Source organism: Schistocerca serialis, chromosome 9, assembly GCF_023864345.2.
Source record: "Schistocerca serialis cubense isolate TAMUIC-IGC-003099 chromosome 9, iqSchSeri2.2, whole genome shotgun sequence".
NCBI lineage: Eukaryota > Metazoa > Arthropoda > Insecta > Orthoptera > Acrididae > Schistocerca > Schistocerca serialis.
This window is the reverse complement of record NC_064646.1, coordinates 341,708,840-341,728,214: the sequence shown is the minus strand read 5'-3', so window position 1 is coordinate 341,728,214 and position 19,375 is coordinate 341,708,840. Positions and strand designations below refer to the sequence as shown.

Genomic DNA, 19,375 nt, shown 5'->3' with positions numbered 1-19,375 from the left:
TTAACCTTTGTTGGGGATGAAGTGTGCCTCCATTCCATTGATTGCTGTTTTGTTTCAGGGGTGTCATACAATACCCAAGTTTCATCCCCCATGACTATCCGAGAAAGAAAACCATTACCTTCTTCATTGCACTGTGTCAAAAACTGAAGTGCACTGCCCATCTGTTTGTTTTTTGTGTTGTTCAGTAAGAGTTTTGGGTACCCAATGTTAGCAAAGTTTTTGAAATTTCAGTTTTTCAGTAAGAATATCATGAATTGGTGATTGTAAGATTTGTGGAACTTCCATAGCAAGGGCACTAAGTGTAAGCTTATGGTTGTGCTTAATCTTCTCTCTAACTGTGTGAAACAGTTCATCAGTAACCACAGACGGGCATCCACTTCCTTCTTCATCGTGCACTTGATCACGTCCTTCACTGAACAGTCTGACGCATCTTCTAACCATTGAATCACTCATAGCATTTTGTCTGTAAACCTCACAGATTTGCGGATGAATTCCTTTGGTTTAACTTTCTTTGCATTTAGAAAACGAATCACAGATCTGATTTCACACATGGTGGCATTTTCAATTATGGTTGACACTATAAAGAAACACTACAATGCACACGTCAACAGCAGCAATCTGAAAATAGCATATATGTCTTCTCCTTGAGTCAAATTAACTGCCGCACATGCTCGGAACTGCGATCATAGTGCTGCGGAGGACAGAATTAGAAACGGAACTCACTTTGTGGATGACCCTCGTATATCCGTCATATGAATTTTAGTCTCCCTCCAGCCCCCCTTATTATCTTTGTTTTCCCATTACATCAGATGATGGCAGCATAAGACTGTTGAAACCGGTCATCTTGGAGCAATACTGCGATCACGACATATGAAGTGTGTTCATTTTCGACCATACTGATTGCCCCACAGCACAGCACGTGTATATCATTAAATGGAATGATCACATAGGTTCAGTCGTGGGTAAAGCAGGTGGTAAGACTTTTTTATTGGTAGAATTTAGGAAAATTCCACCAATCTACAAAAGTGATTGCTTACAAATCATGTGAGATACTAGCATGGGATATTTGACAGACAGAGGGTGACAACACTAATGGTCACAAGTTTGTTTGACCCATGAGAGAGTCACTGAGATGCTGAAGGGAGTGAACTGGCAGACTAAGACAGATGGAAACTATCCCAAGAAAGTCTACTAACAATGTTCCAAGAATTGACTTTAATTGATGACTTCTAGGAATATACTACAGCCCCTTGCATATTGCTCCCATAGGCATCATAACGATAAGTTTAATTACAGCACACACAGAGGCATTACATAATCATTTTTCCTGTGGTCCATATACGAATGAAACAGGAAACGGCCCTAATAACTGGTATAGTGGGACATACCTACTGCCATGCACTTCACGATGGTTCGCATAGGTTGGATCTAGATAGATGTAACTGCAGTCTAGGTCCATACAGCTACACACTGTGCATTACCACATAGCAACACCATGTATATATAAGTGGTTTTCTTAACATTGTACATAAATTTACAGTTTGTTGGCAAATAGGAACACCATGTAGTAGAGGGTTAAAAGACATACTGCCTGAGGTTGTGTCTCCATTTTAGACTGAGTACTTGTAATATAGGTACTTCAGTCAGTTGTTCACAGAGCTCACAGGAGTTACCTAGAGCAAATGAGATAAAATAATGTATGAAAATACTGCAGGCTTAAAATAGAACCATCTACAAAAACAACACAGCTTGTTCTTCATTGACCTTATTTTGTAACATATCTGTTCACAAATATAGACAAAAAGCAGAATCTTCTGAAACCTAAAACAGCTCTAAATAAGTATGCATACTGCATGGAATAGTGCTAACTGCTACTGTTACACAAGCACAGGCATATGTATTCCGACAAACTTCAAGAAATAAAAAAGGCAACTTTTATAAATTATTGGGCAAAAACTAATTAATATTAAAGAATTTACAAAATTTATTGCTAGAATTTCAAAATACCTTTTTTCTATAGGCACAAGCAGTACAGAATAAGATGAACAATTAAAAAGTTGCAAAGTATCTAAGATAGAGGTACTGAAGTCCGAAATGCTTGGTACGATTTAATGATATATTGCTATGAATAAAATATAATTCTTCTCTCAGCTTTGTGTTGAAATAAAAGGAAAATCCTTGAGAAATCAAACAATGTAAAATCCAGGATGGAATGTAACAATATTATGAAAAGGATAGTTGCTACGGATAATATAGCAGATAGGAACAACAAAAAGACTGTCAGGGAGTGAGCTTTTGGGCAACAAGGCCTTCCTCACAAATAGACAACATACGTAAACACAACTTGCCCACACATGACACAGTCTCTGGCTGCTGAGTGCCAGGAAAAACATACAAACAATATTGACTAGTTGAGTGTGAGTGTGGGGTAGGTGGGTGGAAGGGCAGGGGCTGATGCTTTAAGATAGCTTTTTCATATTTTTCTTATATAATTCTTAAACTAATGCTCCTAGCAAAAATGTTTCCCTCTACAAAATTAGAGTATATTAAATTTATTACAAAAAAGGTCATATTCATTTTTTCTCTAGAATTAATAGTTTTCCCATTGCTAAGGGTGGAAAAATGGCAAATTGTTAAACATGGTGTTGTAATAATAAAAAAATTAATATTTATTGTTGAATAAAGTGGCCTAAGAACAAATATTAAATGTGTGTACAACATGTAAGCACAACAGAATCTTATTAAGGTATAAATTGCATCCTGCTGGTGTGGCAGGCTGGAGGGGTAAAAGTCTACAACAGGGCCAATGGGATACTTATGCATTTCATGCAGGAAAGTTGTCCGCTCTTGTTGTAAGGGACAATGGAAAAAAAGAAGACATGTCCACTGTTTACATTACATAGCCAATGAGAGAGCAGCAGGCAGATGAGAGTTTTGAAGGAATACATACGTAAGAAAGTGTGAAACACTGCCATAAACAAGGACTATAAATTAATTGCTCCTTGTTTGAGTCACAGTTATTTGAACTGTGCCAGTCTCTCCAAACCATGGACAGTGTCGCAACCCATGATATATTCGAAAAAGCAGTGAACTTTCTCCGTTCTGTGTTGTTACACAGTCGATGTGTGCAAGCACACTGGATAAGTGGATCAAGTTTTTTCGTTAAATCTTTAGAGAAGGTATGTAGATCAATGTTCATTAATATACTGAACATGCAACTCTTATTAAAAAACACTGAATTAAAAACATTGATCCACTTACTCAAAGTGGCAGCTTTTGCTGCCCTTCCAGATGATTCCTTCCATACAAACCGTTGACTAAGAGTCATTTCACCACCGAATTTGATACATTTTCGTCTCTCGGCAATTAATCCACAAGACATGCACTAACAGTCGATGTTGCTGTGCAGAACTAAATCACTTAAATTAGCCCACTTTATAGTATAAGCTGCCATAATCACAAAATATTTCTCTCGATGCTCACTACTACACCAAAAAACAACAAACAAGACAATGGTTTCAATTTCAGAGCTAGAAATACATTGCTTCTGTTCTCACCTTTCTTTGGTTACGTCAAAGAATCATCCTACTGGCTATGCGAAATTGGCGCCTTGCCAACTTATGAGCAGCAGATAAGCACTGCCACAACTGCCGCAGCCCTGATCTAGACTTTAGGCAGTGGAGGGAGGTTATTGCACATTCTACTTCCCTCCTTCACAGGTGTGCAAACTGAAGAGCTAGCGAGCGAGTCAGCAAACAGTGCACACACACACACACACACACACACACACACACACACACACACACACACATTTACGGGGTGTATTTTTCACAAAGTGTGTTAACACTTACTTCATGGAATACAGAAATGAGCTACTAACAATAATAATGCAAATATGGACAAATTCTACTTAAATCTTTGCACACTGTTGTACACTGCTAGAGGGGAAACTGTTCCCTAGTTATCCTGTAAGATAGTTTTAGTGTTCATCCAAGAAAGGCAATTTTACCCACGATGAGTGAGTACACAAAATAAATTCACAGAGCTTGGGTTTATACAATGGAGTTACTTTCAGCTTATTATGTTAGCACTTATTTGCAGTTGTTATGTGGGTTATTATTTCAAAAAGCTCAACAACTGAAGCTATCAGCTGTCTACCACACTGAAGAGCCTCCCAAAGTGAAACATGCAACCAATATTTATTCGACAATGTCAGTATCATTGTCTCCACTGACAAGGGCCCAAATACTTTTCAAAACATGTGGGGCATGAAATTTATATCTGCCTGAATAGTTTCTAGGGTCTTTTGTTTGTTTATGTTTTAGTCAGTACTTAAACCATAGTTTACGTTTTAGTCAGCACTTAAATCAGTTTATACGATTTCCGTTTTTATCATGAGTGAGAAGTGTGTGACACGCCGTAGGATCGTTAGTTTTGGGGTATGGGGTGATGGGTGCTGTAGTTTCTTTCATTGGGGCGAATGTACTGGCGTGGGAAATGGGGACATAAATGAGGCTCACCAGTGGTATTGTAGGATCTGCAGTAGAGATAGGAAAATACTGGAACAGGAAGGGAAAATTGCAGCTCTTCAAGCTGACCTAGATAAGGCAAGGGAGGATCTGGACAGGTTAAAGAGGGAGAAGGGTGAACAGAGGTGGGAGGTGGGAAGTGGCAACAGGTAATAGGGGGAACAGGCAAAGGAGAGCATCAGACAGCTTTGTCATAAATCTTGAAAATAGATTTGACCTGTTGCCTCAGTCAGAATTGGATGAGCCTCATGTAGCTGAAGCTGTAGAAAGGGCACAAGCAGCTTTCATGGACTTGAAAAAGGTAGGGAAATTTGTAAACAGAAAGAAAGTTCTGTTGTTAGGTAGTTCCCACGGTAGAGGTGTTGGCCAACAACTGCAGGAAAATCTAGGTCCAGAGTACCAGGTCACAAACATTTTCAAGCCTAGTGCAGATCTGGGTCAGGTAACAGAGGATGTAGGTTCTTTATGCAAGGATTTCACAAAGGAGTATGCCGTGGTTATAGTGGGTGGTCTGGGAAATAGCATTGGCAGAGACTGAATATCCATAGAGAGTGACTTGGTGAATATAGCATCAGCAACGAAGCATACGAGTGTGGGATTTGTGTCTGTGTTGAGACGCCATGATCGACCTCATTTGAACTCTCCTGTAGGGATGGTGAACTTTGAGTTGGAGTGGCTGCTTAGGACGGATATAGGGTCCCATATTGGTTTGATTCCTGTGGATGCTATCGATAGGTGGGACTACACTAGGCACGGCCTTCACCTCAATAGGAAAGGAAAGGGAAAACTGTCCGGGTTGATTGCAGAAATCTTAAGGGGGAACACTGTCACAAGTGGTAAAATACCAGTGGTCACAGCTGTCAGAGGGATGCCTTTTTTAGGATACGGAAGGCGGAAAGAAAACGAGTTTTAAGGGAGATTGGCAGACACACTCAGTTTAAGAAAACAGATGAACAGGAGTCAGATTTTAGCATACAGCTTCCATTTAAACAATGTTTAACAGAAAGTAATCAGAAACCGCCAGTTCATCTTCGCCCAAGCAGTTATAATCCCATTAGTATGCAGTATCAGTTATCTTTATTACACCAGAACATTCCGGGACTCAGAAACAAAGTTGATGAACTACTCATTTGTATCGATGAAATGAATTCATTTAACCAAATTGACATAATCTGCCTCTCTGAACATCAAGTGACCACTGGAATAGATATGTTAGACATTTCAGGATTTAAGCTAGCTTCCTACTTCTGCAGAGTAGATATGGATGGAGGAGGAGTTGCCACATTTACTAAAAACTGCCATAAATTCAAGAACATTGACATTAATAAATTCTGTTTAGAGCAGCATCTAGAAGCATGTGCACAGAAGTAGAGTTCCATAACAGATCCTATATAATAATAACTATTTACTGAGCACCTGCAGGAAATTATAATCTATTCATAAATCATCTAGAAGCTCTTTTGGGTTATTTAATAGGAAGAAACAAAGAAATTTTGATTGCTGGTGACTTTAATACAGATTTTCTAATGCAATCTTCCAGTAAACATTTACTGCAGTTAATAATGTTGTCTTTGGGCCCAGGAAACGACCTGGTGGGGGGGGGGGGGGGGGCTGTCTCTCTGCAGACATCATGAGACTGGCATAAAATGGGGGTGATACGCGATTACAAGAACTCGGCAAGAGAGTTCTCACAGCCTCTGTCACCTCAATTCTCCAACTTCCTACCTACACATGGTGCCCCTGTTAAGCCGAGCAACTCAGCGGAAGGTTGGGTAACCAACCCCAGCGGGAAACTGAGTCGGTGAGCAGATAGAAGTTGGAGGACAGTGGAAGGCAACGGGAAACCACCACTGAACTATCCCAAGAAAACCCCATGGCTTCGCTCAGCTCAAAATGTTCCAGAGTTTCAAGTTCCCCGATCGGATCTCCGGCGGGAACCAGGTTGAGAGGAGCTTCACGAAGAGTAAGATGGTGCAAAGAGAAGCACTGCATAGGAACATGGAATGTAAGATCCATGTATCAAGGAAAACTAGTCATAGTGAAAAGAGAAATGGAGAAAATTAACATCGACATATTGGGAATAAGTGAAATGAGGTGGACTGGCATGGGAGAATTTGCTTCGGATGGGCATATGGTGTACTATTCTGGGCACGATAACAACAGAAGTAATGGAGTAGCCTTCATAGTTAGTGATAAAGTGAGAAAAGCTGTAATGGGATGCAAATATAAAAATGATAGAATGATGTCCATCAGACTTCAAGGTCAGCCCCTCAACATCACAGTAATTCAAGTCTATGCGCCAACAACTGATGCTGAAAAGGAAATTATTGACCAGTTCTATGGAGATTTACAAGAATTACTACTGTCAACACCAAAAAAGGATACCGTCTTCATAGTTGGAGATTGGAATGCAAAAGTGGGAAATCAAGCTGTAGAAGGTATAACAGGGAAATATGGTCTTGATACAACAAATGAAGCAGGACAGAGACTCCTAGAATTCTGCCAAGAAAATTCATTCATAATTAATAATACACTGTTAAACTACCAAAACGTCGCCTATATACCTGGACTTCGCCAGACTGACAACACCGGAACCAAATTGATTACATACTTTGTAATCAGAGGCGGAAGAGCGCGGTTCAGTCAGCTACAACAAGACCTGGCGCTGACTGCGGATCAGATCGTGAGCTCCTGATTGCAAAATTTCGGCTGAAACTTCAGAATGTAGCAAAAAGTATCCCAACTTGCAGATTCGACCTTAACTCTATACCCTCCGACTACACTGTAGAGGTGCAAAACAGATTTAATGTATTAGAGCTGGAGGACAAAAGCTCACAAGAGATGTGGACAGAAGTAGCTAATACTGTCAAGGAGGCTGCAGAGAAACACATTCCCAAGAAAAGGGACAGCAAGAAGGCTAGATGGCAATCAGTTGAGGCACTGCAAGTCGCAGAAGAATGAAGGAAAGCAAAAATCAAGGGAGATAGATCAGCTATGTTTGAGTTAAATAAAGATTTTCAGAAATTAGCTAGAAGAGATAAAAATATATTCTTTAATGAACAGAGCAAGGAAGTTGAATATAGTAATGGAATGGGGAAGACAAGAGATCTTTATAAGAAAATTAGAGAAATTAAAGGAAAACTCCAGGCAAAAATTGGAATGATAAAAGATAGAAACGGGAAAGATCTGAGTGAAGCAGAGGATGTTAAGGAAAGATGGGCAGAATATGTAGAAGACCTACACAAGAAAGAACTGCATAATTACAGGGCTCCTACTGCTGATGTTAATGTTAATTTAGAACTAGCGCCAGATATTTTGGAGAGTGAAATCCAGGGGCCCCTTGAAAATATGGCTGATAACAAAACTAGTGGACATGATGAAATACCAGCAGAATTGTTTAAAGTCACTGGAAAGGATGCAGTGAAAGTGCTGCACTCAATAAGTCAAAAAATATGGATCACGCAGCAGTGGCCAGAAGACTGGAAGAGATCAGTATTCATCCCCATTCCAAAGAAGAGAAGTTCTAAAGAATGCTCAGACTACCGAACAATCAAACTTATCTCACATGCTAGCAAAGTCATGTTGAAAATCTTACAAAATAGACTTCGCCAATATCTAGATCGAGAGCTACCAGAAGAACAAGCTGGATTTAGGAAAGGAAGAGGAACTAGAGATCAAATTGCTAACATTCAGTGGATTATGGAAAAAGCAAGAGAATTCCAGAGAGATGTGTACCTCTGCTTTATTGACTACGCCAAAACCTTTGACTGCGTCGATCACAACAAATTATGGAACATGGTGTACCAGATCACCTCATTCATCTGATACGGAGTTTATACCTTGACCAAGAAGCCACAGTGAGAACTATGTATGGAACAACAAAATGGATAAAGATTCAGAAAGGGGTCCGGCAAGGCTGCATACTGTCACCATACTTATTCAATCTGTATGCAGAACATGTTATGAGGAATGCGAGGCTAGATGAAGGAGAAACAGGAATTAAAATAACTGGAATAAATGTAAACAACCTCACGTACGCGGATGATACGATCCTGTATGCAGAAAGTGAAGAAGAATTGAGAACACTCTTGCTGAAGGTGAAAGACTCAAGTGAAAAGGCCAGTCTTAGGCTGAATGTGAAGAAAATGAAAATTATGGCAACTACACCTATCAATTCATGGGATATAGCAGGAGAAACCATGGAGGTAGTGACCACATTCAGTTATCTCGGTTCCCAGATCTCTGCTGATGGCGACTGCAGCCATGAAATCCGGAAATGCCTGTTGCTCGGTAGACAGGCGATGTCAAACCTTGACAAGGTTATAAGGTCCAGAGATATAACACTAGCAACAATGATCCGTGTTGTGAGGGCTATGGTCTTTCCAGTTGTGATGTATGGATGTGAGACCTGGACCATTAGAAAGGCTGAACGGTGAAGAATGGACTCCTTCGAATTGTGGTGTTGGAGGAAACTGAGTTCCATGGACTGCAAAGAGAACTAACAGATCAATATTGGAGCAAATAAAACCAGATGTCTCCCTGGAAGGTCTAATGTTAAAACAAAAGCTGACCTACTTTGAACACACAATGCGAAGGCATGCCTCGCTGGAAAAAACATTAATGCTGGGGAAGACTGAAGGAACTAGAAGAAGAGGACATCAGAGGATGAGATGGATCGATGGCATCACAGAAGCAATGTGTTCCAACCTGGAAGGTCTACAGGAGAAAGTGCAAGACAGGAAAAAGTGGGGTGATTTGGTTCATGGGGTCACGAAGAGTCGGATGTGACTCAACAAAGAGAAAGAATGTTGTCTTTCAATCTAACTCACACTGTAAACTTTCCAACTAGGATCACTAAATCCTCAAGGACAGCCACTGATAACATTTTTAGACAAATCAAAGGAACAAAATCATATCATAAAACCTGTAATAAATGGACTATCAGATCATGACATGCAGCTCCTTGTTATAGATGTAAACTCTAAGCAGATTATCAAGACTGCTAAATCTGAGTACAGGAGAGTAGTCAATCAATCAAAAACTGAGTGTTTAGAAAACTGCTCAAAGATATGAACTGGAAAGATGTTTATAGTGCTCATGACGTGAATGAAAAATATAACACATTCATGAACAATGTCAGTACCATGTTTGAAAACTGTTTTCCTCTAAAAGTTACTCAAATTAAACAGAAGTTTATAATAAAACCATGGATTACACAAGGAATAAAGATTTCCTGTAAGACAAAAAGGAAAATGTATCTGTCGACCAAGAATAGCTCCAATGCTGATGATTTAGCTAAATACAAGGAATACTGTAAAATATTAAAAAAAGTAATCCAGACATCTAAACAAATGCACTATGAGAAGAAGATAGCAATGTCAGGGAACAAAATAAAAACGATATGGGATATAGTGAAAGAGGTGACTGGTAGAACCAGAAAGGAAGAGAAGCAAATAGTACTAAGGGTAGATGACACATTAGTAACCGATGGGCATAGTGTGGCAAATCTACTTAACAAGTACTTTATATCCGTTACTGATAGAATGGGATTGTCAGGATCAGTAAATAATGCCCTTGAATATCTTAAACTAGCCTTTACAAATAGCTTCAGGTACATGAATATGTCACTCACTTCTCCCAAAGAAATAACTTCCATAACAAAATCTTTAAAAACAAAGCTTTCTAGTGGTTACGATGAAATATCAACAAAGTTAATTAAGGCATGTTCTTGTGAGTTTAGTACAATTCTAATTTACTTGTGTAACCAGTCAATTATAACTGGGACATTTCCTGACTGGCTAAAATATGCAGATGTTAAGCCTCTATTCAAGAAAGGGGATAAAGAGATACCATCAAACTACAGACCAATTTCACTTTTGCCAGCATTCTCAAAAATGTTAGAAAAAGTAATGTACAGGCAACTTCTCAACCATCTGACCACAAACAACATATTATCAGGAACATAGTTTGGATTTCTGAAGGGTTCTGATATCGAGAAGGCTATTTACACCTACAGTGAAAATGTACTTAATTCATTAAATAACAAGTTACAAGCAGCAGGTATTTTCTGTGATTTGTCAAAGGCATTTGATTGTGTGAACCACAACATCCTTTTAAATAAATTAGAATTCTATGGTGTCATGGGCAGTGCTGCAAAATGGTTCAAGTCATACCTCGCTAAAAGGAAACAAAGGGTGTCAGTGCAAGAGACTAGTGAATTAAGTCATCAGTCATCATCAGAATGGGAAGAAATTACATGTGGCATCCTACAAGGATCCATATTAGGGCCATTGCTTTTTCTTGTGTACATTAATGATCTCTCATCAGTTACACTGCCAGAAGCAGAGTTTGTTTTGTTTGCAGATGACACAAGTATTGCAATAAATAGTATGTCGAGTGTAGTTCTAGAAAGCTCTGCTAATGATATTTTCATGGATATTAATAAATGGTTTAAAGCCGACTCACTGACATTAAACTTCGAAAAGATTCACTATATGCAATTCAGAACCTGTAAGAGGTTTCCACCCGGCATATGCATAAAGTATGAAGAAGAGCAAATACAAGAGGTTGACAGTCTTAAGTTCCTGGGATTACAACTTGATAATAAATTCAGTTGGGAGGCGCACACCACAGAACTACAGAAACGCCTTAACAAATCTGTATTTGCAACTCGAGTGTTAACAGACATAGGCGACATAAAAATGAAAAGAGCTTTCATACTTCGCCTACTTTCATTTCATAATGTCATATGGTATAATATTTTGGGGTAACTCTTCAAGTCAAACAAAAGTTTTCAGAGTCCAAAAGCGTGTAATACATATTATTTGTGGAGTAAATTCATGGACGTCCTGTAGAAACCTCTTCAAAGACCTGGGTATACTAACTACTGCCTCTCAGAATATTTACTCCTTAATGAAATTTGTCCAAAATAATATATCTCTTTTCCAACAAACAGCTCAGTTCATACATGCAATACCAGGAACAAAAATGATCTGCACAAAGACTTAAAAGCACTTATTTTAGTTCAAAAAGGGGTCCACTACTCAGGAACACTCATCTTCAATAATTTGCCAGCAAACATAAAAAATTTAGTTACTAATAAAGATCAGTTTAAAAGGAGCCTGAAAGACTTACTAGTGGCCAACTCCTCCTACTCCATTGACGAATTTTTTAATAGAAACAAAGCATGTATTGTATATATTCATACTATTTGTATTGTTATATCAGCTTTAAAAAAAAAAAATGACACGTTCCACATCCACGAGGATCTCCTCAGCACGGATCTATGGAACAAAAAACTAATCTAATCTAAAAATGCATCACTCCTGTCTCAGCTCTCTCAAGCTCTGAAGAGGCCCGCAGGATTAAATTTGTTCCCTCTGCAATAGAAGTAGTTCACTCAGGTGTTAGGGAAGCTTCAGATGTTTCAACATACCTCAAACAAAGTATTGCAGCCAATTATTGTTCTAGACTTGAACACAATCAGTCCCATTTGATCAGAGATATTCACAGCCACCTTGCAAGATGTTGGAGGTGTGGTAACAGGTTCCACCGAGTGCAGCCCACTTTTACAAGTGCCAACAATTTCTTAATGGTAGAGATTTACACAGTCTACCATTGATACAATTAATAGTGAGACCAATACAGTAACTTTATGACCATTTATTATTTGAGCACGAAGTGAGTACAACACAGTTACACAACTTTGTTTCTTATCTCACTGTATTTAACAAACAAACATTCATTTTATACCATTAAAATATCATTTTTTATAATCTGCAATTTTTCCATTTCCTGCAATGCAGAAATTATTGGTCCCAGAGCTAAAACGAATAGCCCCTTTCTTGTCGAAAATATAATGTTGTTTAATTCCACAGTGGGAAAAGTTTTTGAAAAACATCACAGTTTTCAAATTCTTTAAGAAAAACAAAGTTCACTGTATGTGTCATCCTCCCACCCACCCACTCACTCCAATGGTCACACACCACTTGTCAGGATTTTTAGTGTGTTGTTCCTGGCACTCCTGCCTACCACTGTAAAAAAATTTGTGACTACACATTTTTTCCCCCTAATCAACCTTCTTTATTGTTTGCTGGCTGAGCTATTATGAGTACATGGCACAAAAAGAAAAGTTTTAAAAAGAAGACTGTCTCAATCCAGTGAGTGATGGATGAAATTTTTGTTGAAACATGTCTTACGATAATAAGACCCTTCCATAAGAACATTGCTCATAAATGTGACTATAAAGTGGATATTGATAAGCTTGAAGGTACAGATGACTGAACAAAATGGAAGTGGCACATCTCTATGGAGCTTCATTCATATGAATTCTAAAACATTATTAATGATATGTGCCAACATGTGGAGTGGCCAAAGGAACGTTAATAAAAAATAATGTATGTAGACTGGCAAGGGGATGGTACGAAAGCAAGCAGTAACACATAACAAGTGCACAAAGGGAACGAGTTCAATTTTTGTTGATATACAAAAATTGAGGAACTATGGGGAAAAACTACATGTATGATTTGTACTTAGCAGTATGCAATGTTTAAACATGATTGAAACCTTTTTTGGGTCAAGCACAATGAAGCAGACGATATTAGTGCACACATAGCTAAACTGCAAAAGTTATTTGTAGATCAAAATGATGGAATAACAAAACAAAGGAAATATTAAATGGTTGAATTTCATCTGGACAGATTAAGGATCTCAGGGACACAATACCATGAGAAAACTAGAGTTTGAAATTACTCATTCAAAAACTTTATGCCACTGAATTGAGTGAACATAATATGACAGAAGCACCTGTTCGTCATTTCTAACAGACAACAAAGGGAAAAAAGTAACATTCATATGAAGATGTCAAAGAGTAAAGACAGCAAAAATTTCTGTATAGTAACTGTGAACAACTTAGCATTCAAAACCATCAGTTGGCTTTGAGTAGTGCCATTATAGAAGTCATTCATTAACAAATGTCTCATCTTCTAAGCAGTCAGAGATTAAACACGGTCTCCAATTGTCTTAATAACAAGCAAAAACACTGATTACAATTTATATGAGCTTTAGGATACATATATAAACATTTTCCTTTCAAAAATAAATTTTTTATCCAGTGTATCTAAATTCTTCAAGGCATCAAGGCTCATTTTGTGTATTAGAGATAAATAACACGCTCCTTTGTTTTATTTCTTGTTTCATTATTTTGTTTTACTAGTTTCTGATCTTGCACTGTAAGTTTTGCAAAACACATCCTTCATTAATATTTAACAGCCGTATGTTGTTATGGAAGATCAGGAGCCAACTATTGAATTTTTACAAAAGTTACATGTAATTGGAGAACAATGCAGATGCCGTATATGTCATGTTACTATGTGCTTGATGAAGGTTTTGTCTCATTAGTCATCCAACTGCTACACGCAAAGTTGTTGTAAAGAGTGCTTGGGGCAGTCAATCTGGCATAGTACCTGGTAGGGATGTCAACTATTTTTACTGTATGTCCTCTGTAAGATATGACATGCACAAAACAGATGTTTGTGGCAACATTAACAGGCTGAATATTTTCTATTTTCTTAGGGAGTTATGTTGTAAATTTATTAAATATTGAGGGCCGAATAGCAGGAGGCGGGGGGGGGGGGGGGGGGGGGGGTAGAGAAAGAGAGGAGAGAAAGGCCCATGGGTTGACAGAGGAAAGTGATGAATCACCTTATAATAAGAACAAGGGCAGGAGAAAGCTAGATGAGATGGTTCTTTTTGTCTAGGTGGGGCTGTTATTTTGGGTGTGCATGTCCTGTGGATGAAAATTGCCCTAAGTAGGTTTTGGTTTCTCTTATATGAGAACATGTTGCAGAAGATCCTACGGTAATGTTAAATGGATTTGCTTCTTTATAAAGGATTGGACAGAAGAGTTACAACCATCTTCATGTGAATCATGACCTGGAATAAAAGAGTATGAAACTGGGGCATGTATGAACACTACTAGGGGATAGTTGTGGCTGTGAACACTGTTGTAGGGAACAGAAAAAGGTGCTATCCTATCCTGCAGACTTGGATTTATGAGTATTGCTGGTGGAACAATGCTCCTAAGGATTTCTGTATTCTTCAGGGCTTCCTGAATTTAATTGGTAAATTTTAAGGGGGGCTTTGTGTATGGCACTGGTGTTTTTTATTTAGTTTTTTTTTTATTCTTCTGGTTTCTTAAATTGTACTATTTTTATATTTTTGACAGTTTTTCTTTATCATTTGGTTTCATTTCATAGTTTCAGTGTTTCTTTGATGGCAAACTGTGTGTGTGGTAAATTGTGTTTCTGTTTTGTTGAAGTATCTAAGCTATTATTTGTAAGTTTTCTGCTTCAAGGCATTAGTGTTGGTTTATTTCGTTCAATATTGTAGTACATCTGAGTTGCTTACCTAGTATGTTATATTGCTGCTTTGTTTGAGTTGCTTGCCTAGTATGTTTTAGTGCCACTAAAATGATATAAAGTGTAATTACTTTTACACATTTTGGTTCTCTGCGTTGGTACCAGCATTTACAGTTTATAGGACAAGTGATGTTTTCAATATCAGTTACTGTTGATTCACATCTGATGTCAAGTCTTTTGCATTTTGGAGCCAACATAAAGTGTACCTTTGGTAGCTTTCTATATTTTACTATCATCACAATTTTTCAATTCTTAGTTTAGATTTTAGCTTATCCTGACCCATGGTTGTCCTGTAAACTTCAATATTTATTATTAAGATTTTGTATGATTCTGTATTTGATGATTATATTTTCATGCCATGAAAACATGTAATGTTATTGGTTGCCATTTTGATATCATGTTTGTGTAGCATCTCAAAGCTTGATGTGACATCAATAGTTAAAGCTGATGAGCGTTACTTCAAACACAGTGACTGAGCCAGATGAAATGAAATGATTGTATGGCATTGTTGGCCGGGAGGCCCCATGCGGGGAAGTTCAGCCGCCGTATTACAAGTCCTTTTTAGTTGATGCCCCTTCGGCGACTTGCGAGTCAATGATGATGAAATGATGATGATAGACACACAACACCCAGTCATCACAAGGCAGAGAAAATCCCCGACCCTGCCTCGCACTGTAATCACATTCTGGATAAAGGTGGTTCAAATCCCCATCCAGTCATCCATATGTAGGGTTTTCCAGATTTCCGCAAATCACTTAAGGCAAATGTTTGGATAGATCCTCAAAGTGCATGTCAGAGAGTCTTTCCCGTCTCTCCTTGATCAGAGCTTGTGCTCGGTCCCCAATGATCTCTCTGTCAATGGAACTTTAAACACTAATTTTCCTTTAGTCAAATGCTCTGGTTTATCTCTGACTTTTCGCATAGCCCAAGGTCTAGCTTAGGTTGAAAGGCGACTAGTTGTAAGCTGGTGAAGTGGAATCTAATGTGTCAATCTGATTAATTACTGAGAAATTAAAAGTGGTATACTACACTGCTTCTGTTCACTATTTACAGTCCCCTTGGGTGAAATGAAAGATTATACAGAAATAGGCCAATTGAATTATAAGACAGCAGACTTATATCAACTTGTGGGCTGCTAACTCTGAGCAGATCTACATTTCATAAACAATTTTGTTAATTCATCACATTTTACACAAAGATGTAAATGATATAATGAAACAGGTACCATATTACTGTAATGTTGAAAAATGATACTACTACAATAACAATACACACAGAGTAACCTAATTAAATTTACAATGGCTCACGCTCACCTTTGGCCAGATGTACGCTCCCATAGCACTCAGCATTTCTACAGCAGTGATCTTCCGGCCACCTTTGACCAACTGCTCCCCCTCCCTTGCAAGAGATGCAGTACCAGGGTGGAAACATTGTCGAACTGGTGGTTTGTCTGCAGGAGATGGTTTACCCGTTGTTGGCGGCCGTGCTGAAACGCACTGAAATACTTCGACCACTGTATACACAAATTGCAAAATACATCCTAACATTACACAAGTAGGTGGTGAGAGCACAAAATCTATCCTTTAAAATATTTTTTTCTTAAATCTATTCTTTTGGTTTCCATTACATCATTCTGCTTGTAAACACCCTACAAAATTTTACTATACAAAGAACTCAGGCTATTATTGAGCCATCACTCTGCAGCCCCACATTCATGGCTGTAGTGAAAACCTTGTTAATATAACAGACTGATCTGTAGCATGGGATGATGTCTACTTTTGCACCATCTTTAATGCAATTTGTTATGAATCTAAATCTATGAAGTAAATTCAGAAAGATTGTATGACAAACAAATATCCCAGGAATATTTTGGTGCACATAGATATTTCACCCATAGACTATGAAAAATGCAAGAGGAAGGGATTGCACTACATAACCGTCACCGAAGATTTGTTAACAGAGTTATAAATTTTCATACTGATTAGTTTACTAAACACAGTAACAATTTTGACATAGACGAAATGGTCATATTCACTAATAGTTATTTATATTAACTGCTGTATAACTCCAAAAGATTATTTTACACCTTCGCAACCTCTCTTCACTTCTCTTTATCACTATCAAAATAAATGTGCATTTGACAATGAACTAAAATACCAGATTAATTAAACAAGGAATTACACTGTTACAGAGCTTTGTTTAAAAAACTGTAAGCATTTCCTAATTTTAATATTTTGTCCTTCACCAAAATACTACCACAACATTGCACATTTACTTACATAAACCGCGTGTTTCCATTTCAGATTTGTGTGAAAGCAGCAAACAAGGCTGTCTTAGAACAATCATTTCACAAATCAATCTTGGCACATTTCACTTAAAGAAACTTCACACTTGTCCAAAACAGTCAAGTATTCTGTAACTAAGTCTTTTGCAACCTGAAAACTTGAAGTACACTGGTTGATTTCTTTTCTAATCATCCTGCCAAATATAGTTTGATATTCCACACGTTTCATTGACACCAACTTTTTGCCAGTCATGCACAACATATACATTTCCTCTTTTGAGAATTCAGAAGAGTACACACTTTTATATCCCAATTTACTGGCTTCGGGTGAAATCAAAATGTATATGGCAGCCCTAGCATTAAATGATAAGCCTTCAGAACATAAAAATATGTTTTCCAATAATTTGTGAGAAAGTAGGTAATCATATTTTGCTCCAGAGCAACTGCATTCTATGCCTTTAGTTCTCTTTACAGCATCCACAAGGTCTTCTAATGTCAAATCAACAGAGTCATGTGGATTGCAAGGAATTATAAAACCATACTCTAAAAACAATTTCATGTTTGAATGGGGACCATAATTAATGAAAACCTGAGAATATTTTGAATAGCATGATCTACTAATAATATCATAACTGTTCTGGCTCATTTCAATATCAACAACTGCATCATATGAATGATTAAATAGGTCCAAAAATGGTGCCAATGCCATACAATTTTTATCTTTAATTTTAATTGAAGGTCGAGATGTCGCCAAAGGGACTGGGTAAAATATACTGCGTGTGTTAACGACATACCAGGCCCACATAAATGCTTCTATGGTAAAAAAGGTTTCCATTCTGTTCAAAAATTTATTACTGCCACAATATGTGCATGTCTTTCTCATAGAAATTAAATCACTAATTCTATGAAATGAATCCTTGACTTCTTGTTTTTGTGAGACTACTGCATCCAAAAGGTGATTGTGTAACATTTTTATTTCATCATCTGCACAAAAAACTGGAGTTGAAAAACTTGGTGGTAAAGTATCTAGATATGGGAACCATTTAGAGTGATACCCCAAATGACGTTCCCAAAGAAGGAAGGTCGCTAAGACCTCTTGCGCGGAAAACATGTTATCAGTTCCATGAAATAAACAACCCACATCAGACAAATTCACTGTGTTTGTTGTCAACAGTATGTCACACGGAATGCTCATAATTTTGTCACCACTCTTTATATCAACCCCAGCCATAAGTCCTCTTCCTGTAATGTCGAAATCAGCCACTCTTAATTTACAATTTGGGTTCCATCCCTGGCTTCTAAGCCACTTGCCAAGGGTCCTCAACTCTTGCTGATAGTCTATTCTTGAGCATCTACCGGCAATCTTTCTTCTTCGTCTGCTTCTGCGTGTCCGGCCCATCTTACAACTTCAAACACACTGACACACCTCAAGACAGTTCTAAATCGGATAATGGTCGTTTCAGTCTGTCATTAAGCAAAACGTTATACGGGCAAATCGTTTGAAACGCGTAAAAATTGACATACAACTTCTTTAACTTAGTAACTTACTCGTGCTGACGTAAGAGGGTTATATAGCAATGATGTTCCATTAAACACCAAAGTTTTCGGCTTCTTGTAAAGATTGGCATGTGAAATATTTCGACAGCATACACCACGGGGACGACGATACGTCAATTTTAAGCATCCGAACCCAGAAACACCATAAACCCTCAACAGCACAGCCGCCGCCATACCCAAGGAACTCTTAGAATTAGAAAGATCACTGTGCAAGTCTTGGTTTCCCGCACTCCATCCGTTCTCTTTGACTTTTCGAGCTGTTTACGAGCACGTCAGCCCATACGCAACGAAAAGTATGCGCAAAAGACATGTGTATTGTTTCTGCGCACACACGTCGTAACGTGCGGTCCAAACATCGTCACAAATTTGGGCCGTGAAAAATTCTGAGACAGCTTTTGGTTCAGTCTACTGTTTCTCATCTCTGTGCGCACACTGAAATACATATGGCTGATAAGCACCAATACTCAAGTTTGTAGAAAGTTATGATCAAGAAATACAGAGACAGTGATAGAAATGCAGCAGTATATAATTGTATAAGAAGTTGCTGTTAGACTTCAGAAAGAGAACTGGAAATCCCCAGATACTCA

The 19,375-nt window shown here is 38.1% G+C and overlaps 1 protein-coding gene across 2 annotated transcripts in view; it reads right to left on the bottom strand.

Annotated features, from left to right (window-relative positions):
• The window catches only part of LOC126418497 (iron-sulfur clusters transporter ABCB7, mitochondrial), a 74,489-nt gene extending 55,497 nt beyond the window's left edge, over window positions 1-18,992 (bottom strand). Inside the window, exons 1-2 of one of the 2 annotated variants that reach the window (XM_050085282.1) lie at window positions 18,780-18,992; window positions 16,261-16,443 (exon numbers count right to left, since the gene is read on the bottom strand). In XM_050085282.1, the coding sequence (XP_049941239.1) occupies window positions 16,261-16,443; window positions 18,780-18,962 (366 nt within the window). In that variant the 5' untranslated portion in view covers window positions 18,963-18,992. The remainder of the gene's footprint in view (window positions 1-16,260; window positions 16,444-18,779) is intronic. The other variant, XM_050085283.1, reaches the window with a different exon arrangement.
• Between the last annotated feature and the right edge of the window lie 383 nt (window positions 18,993-19,375).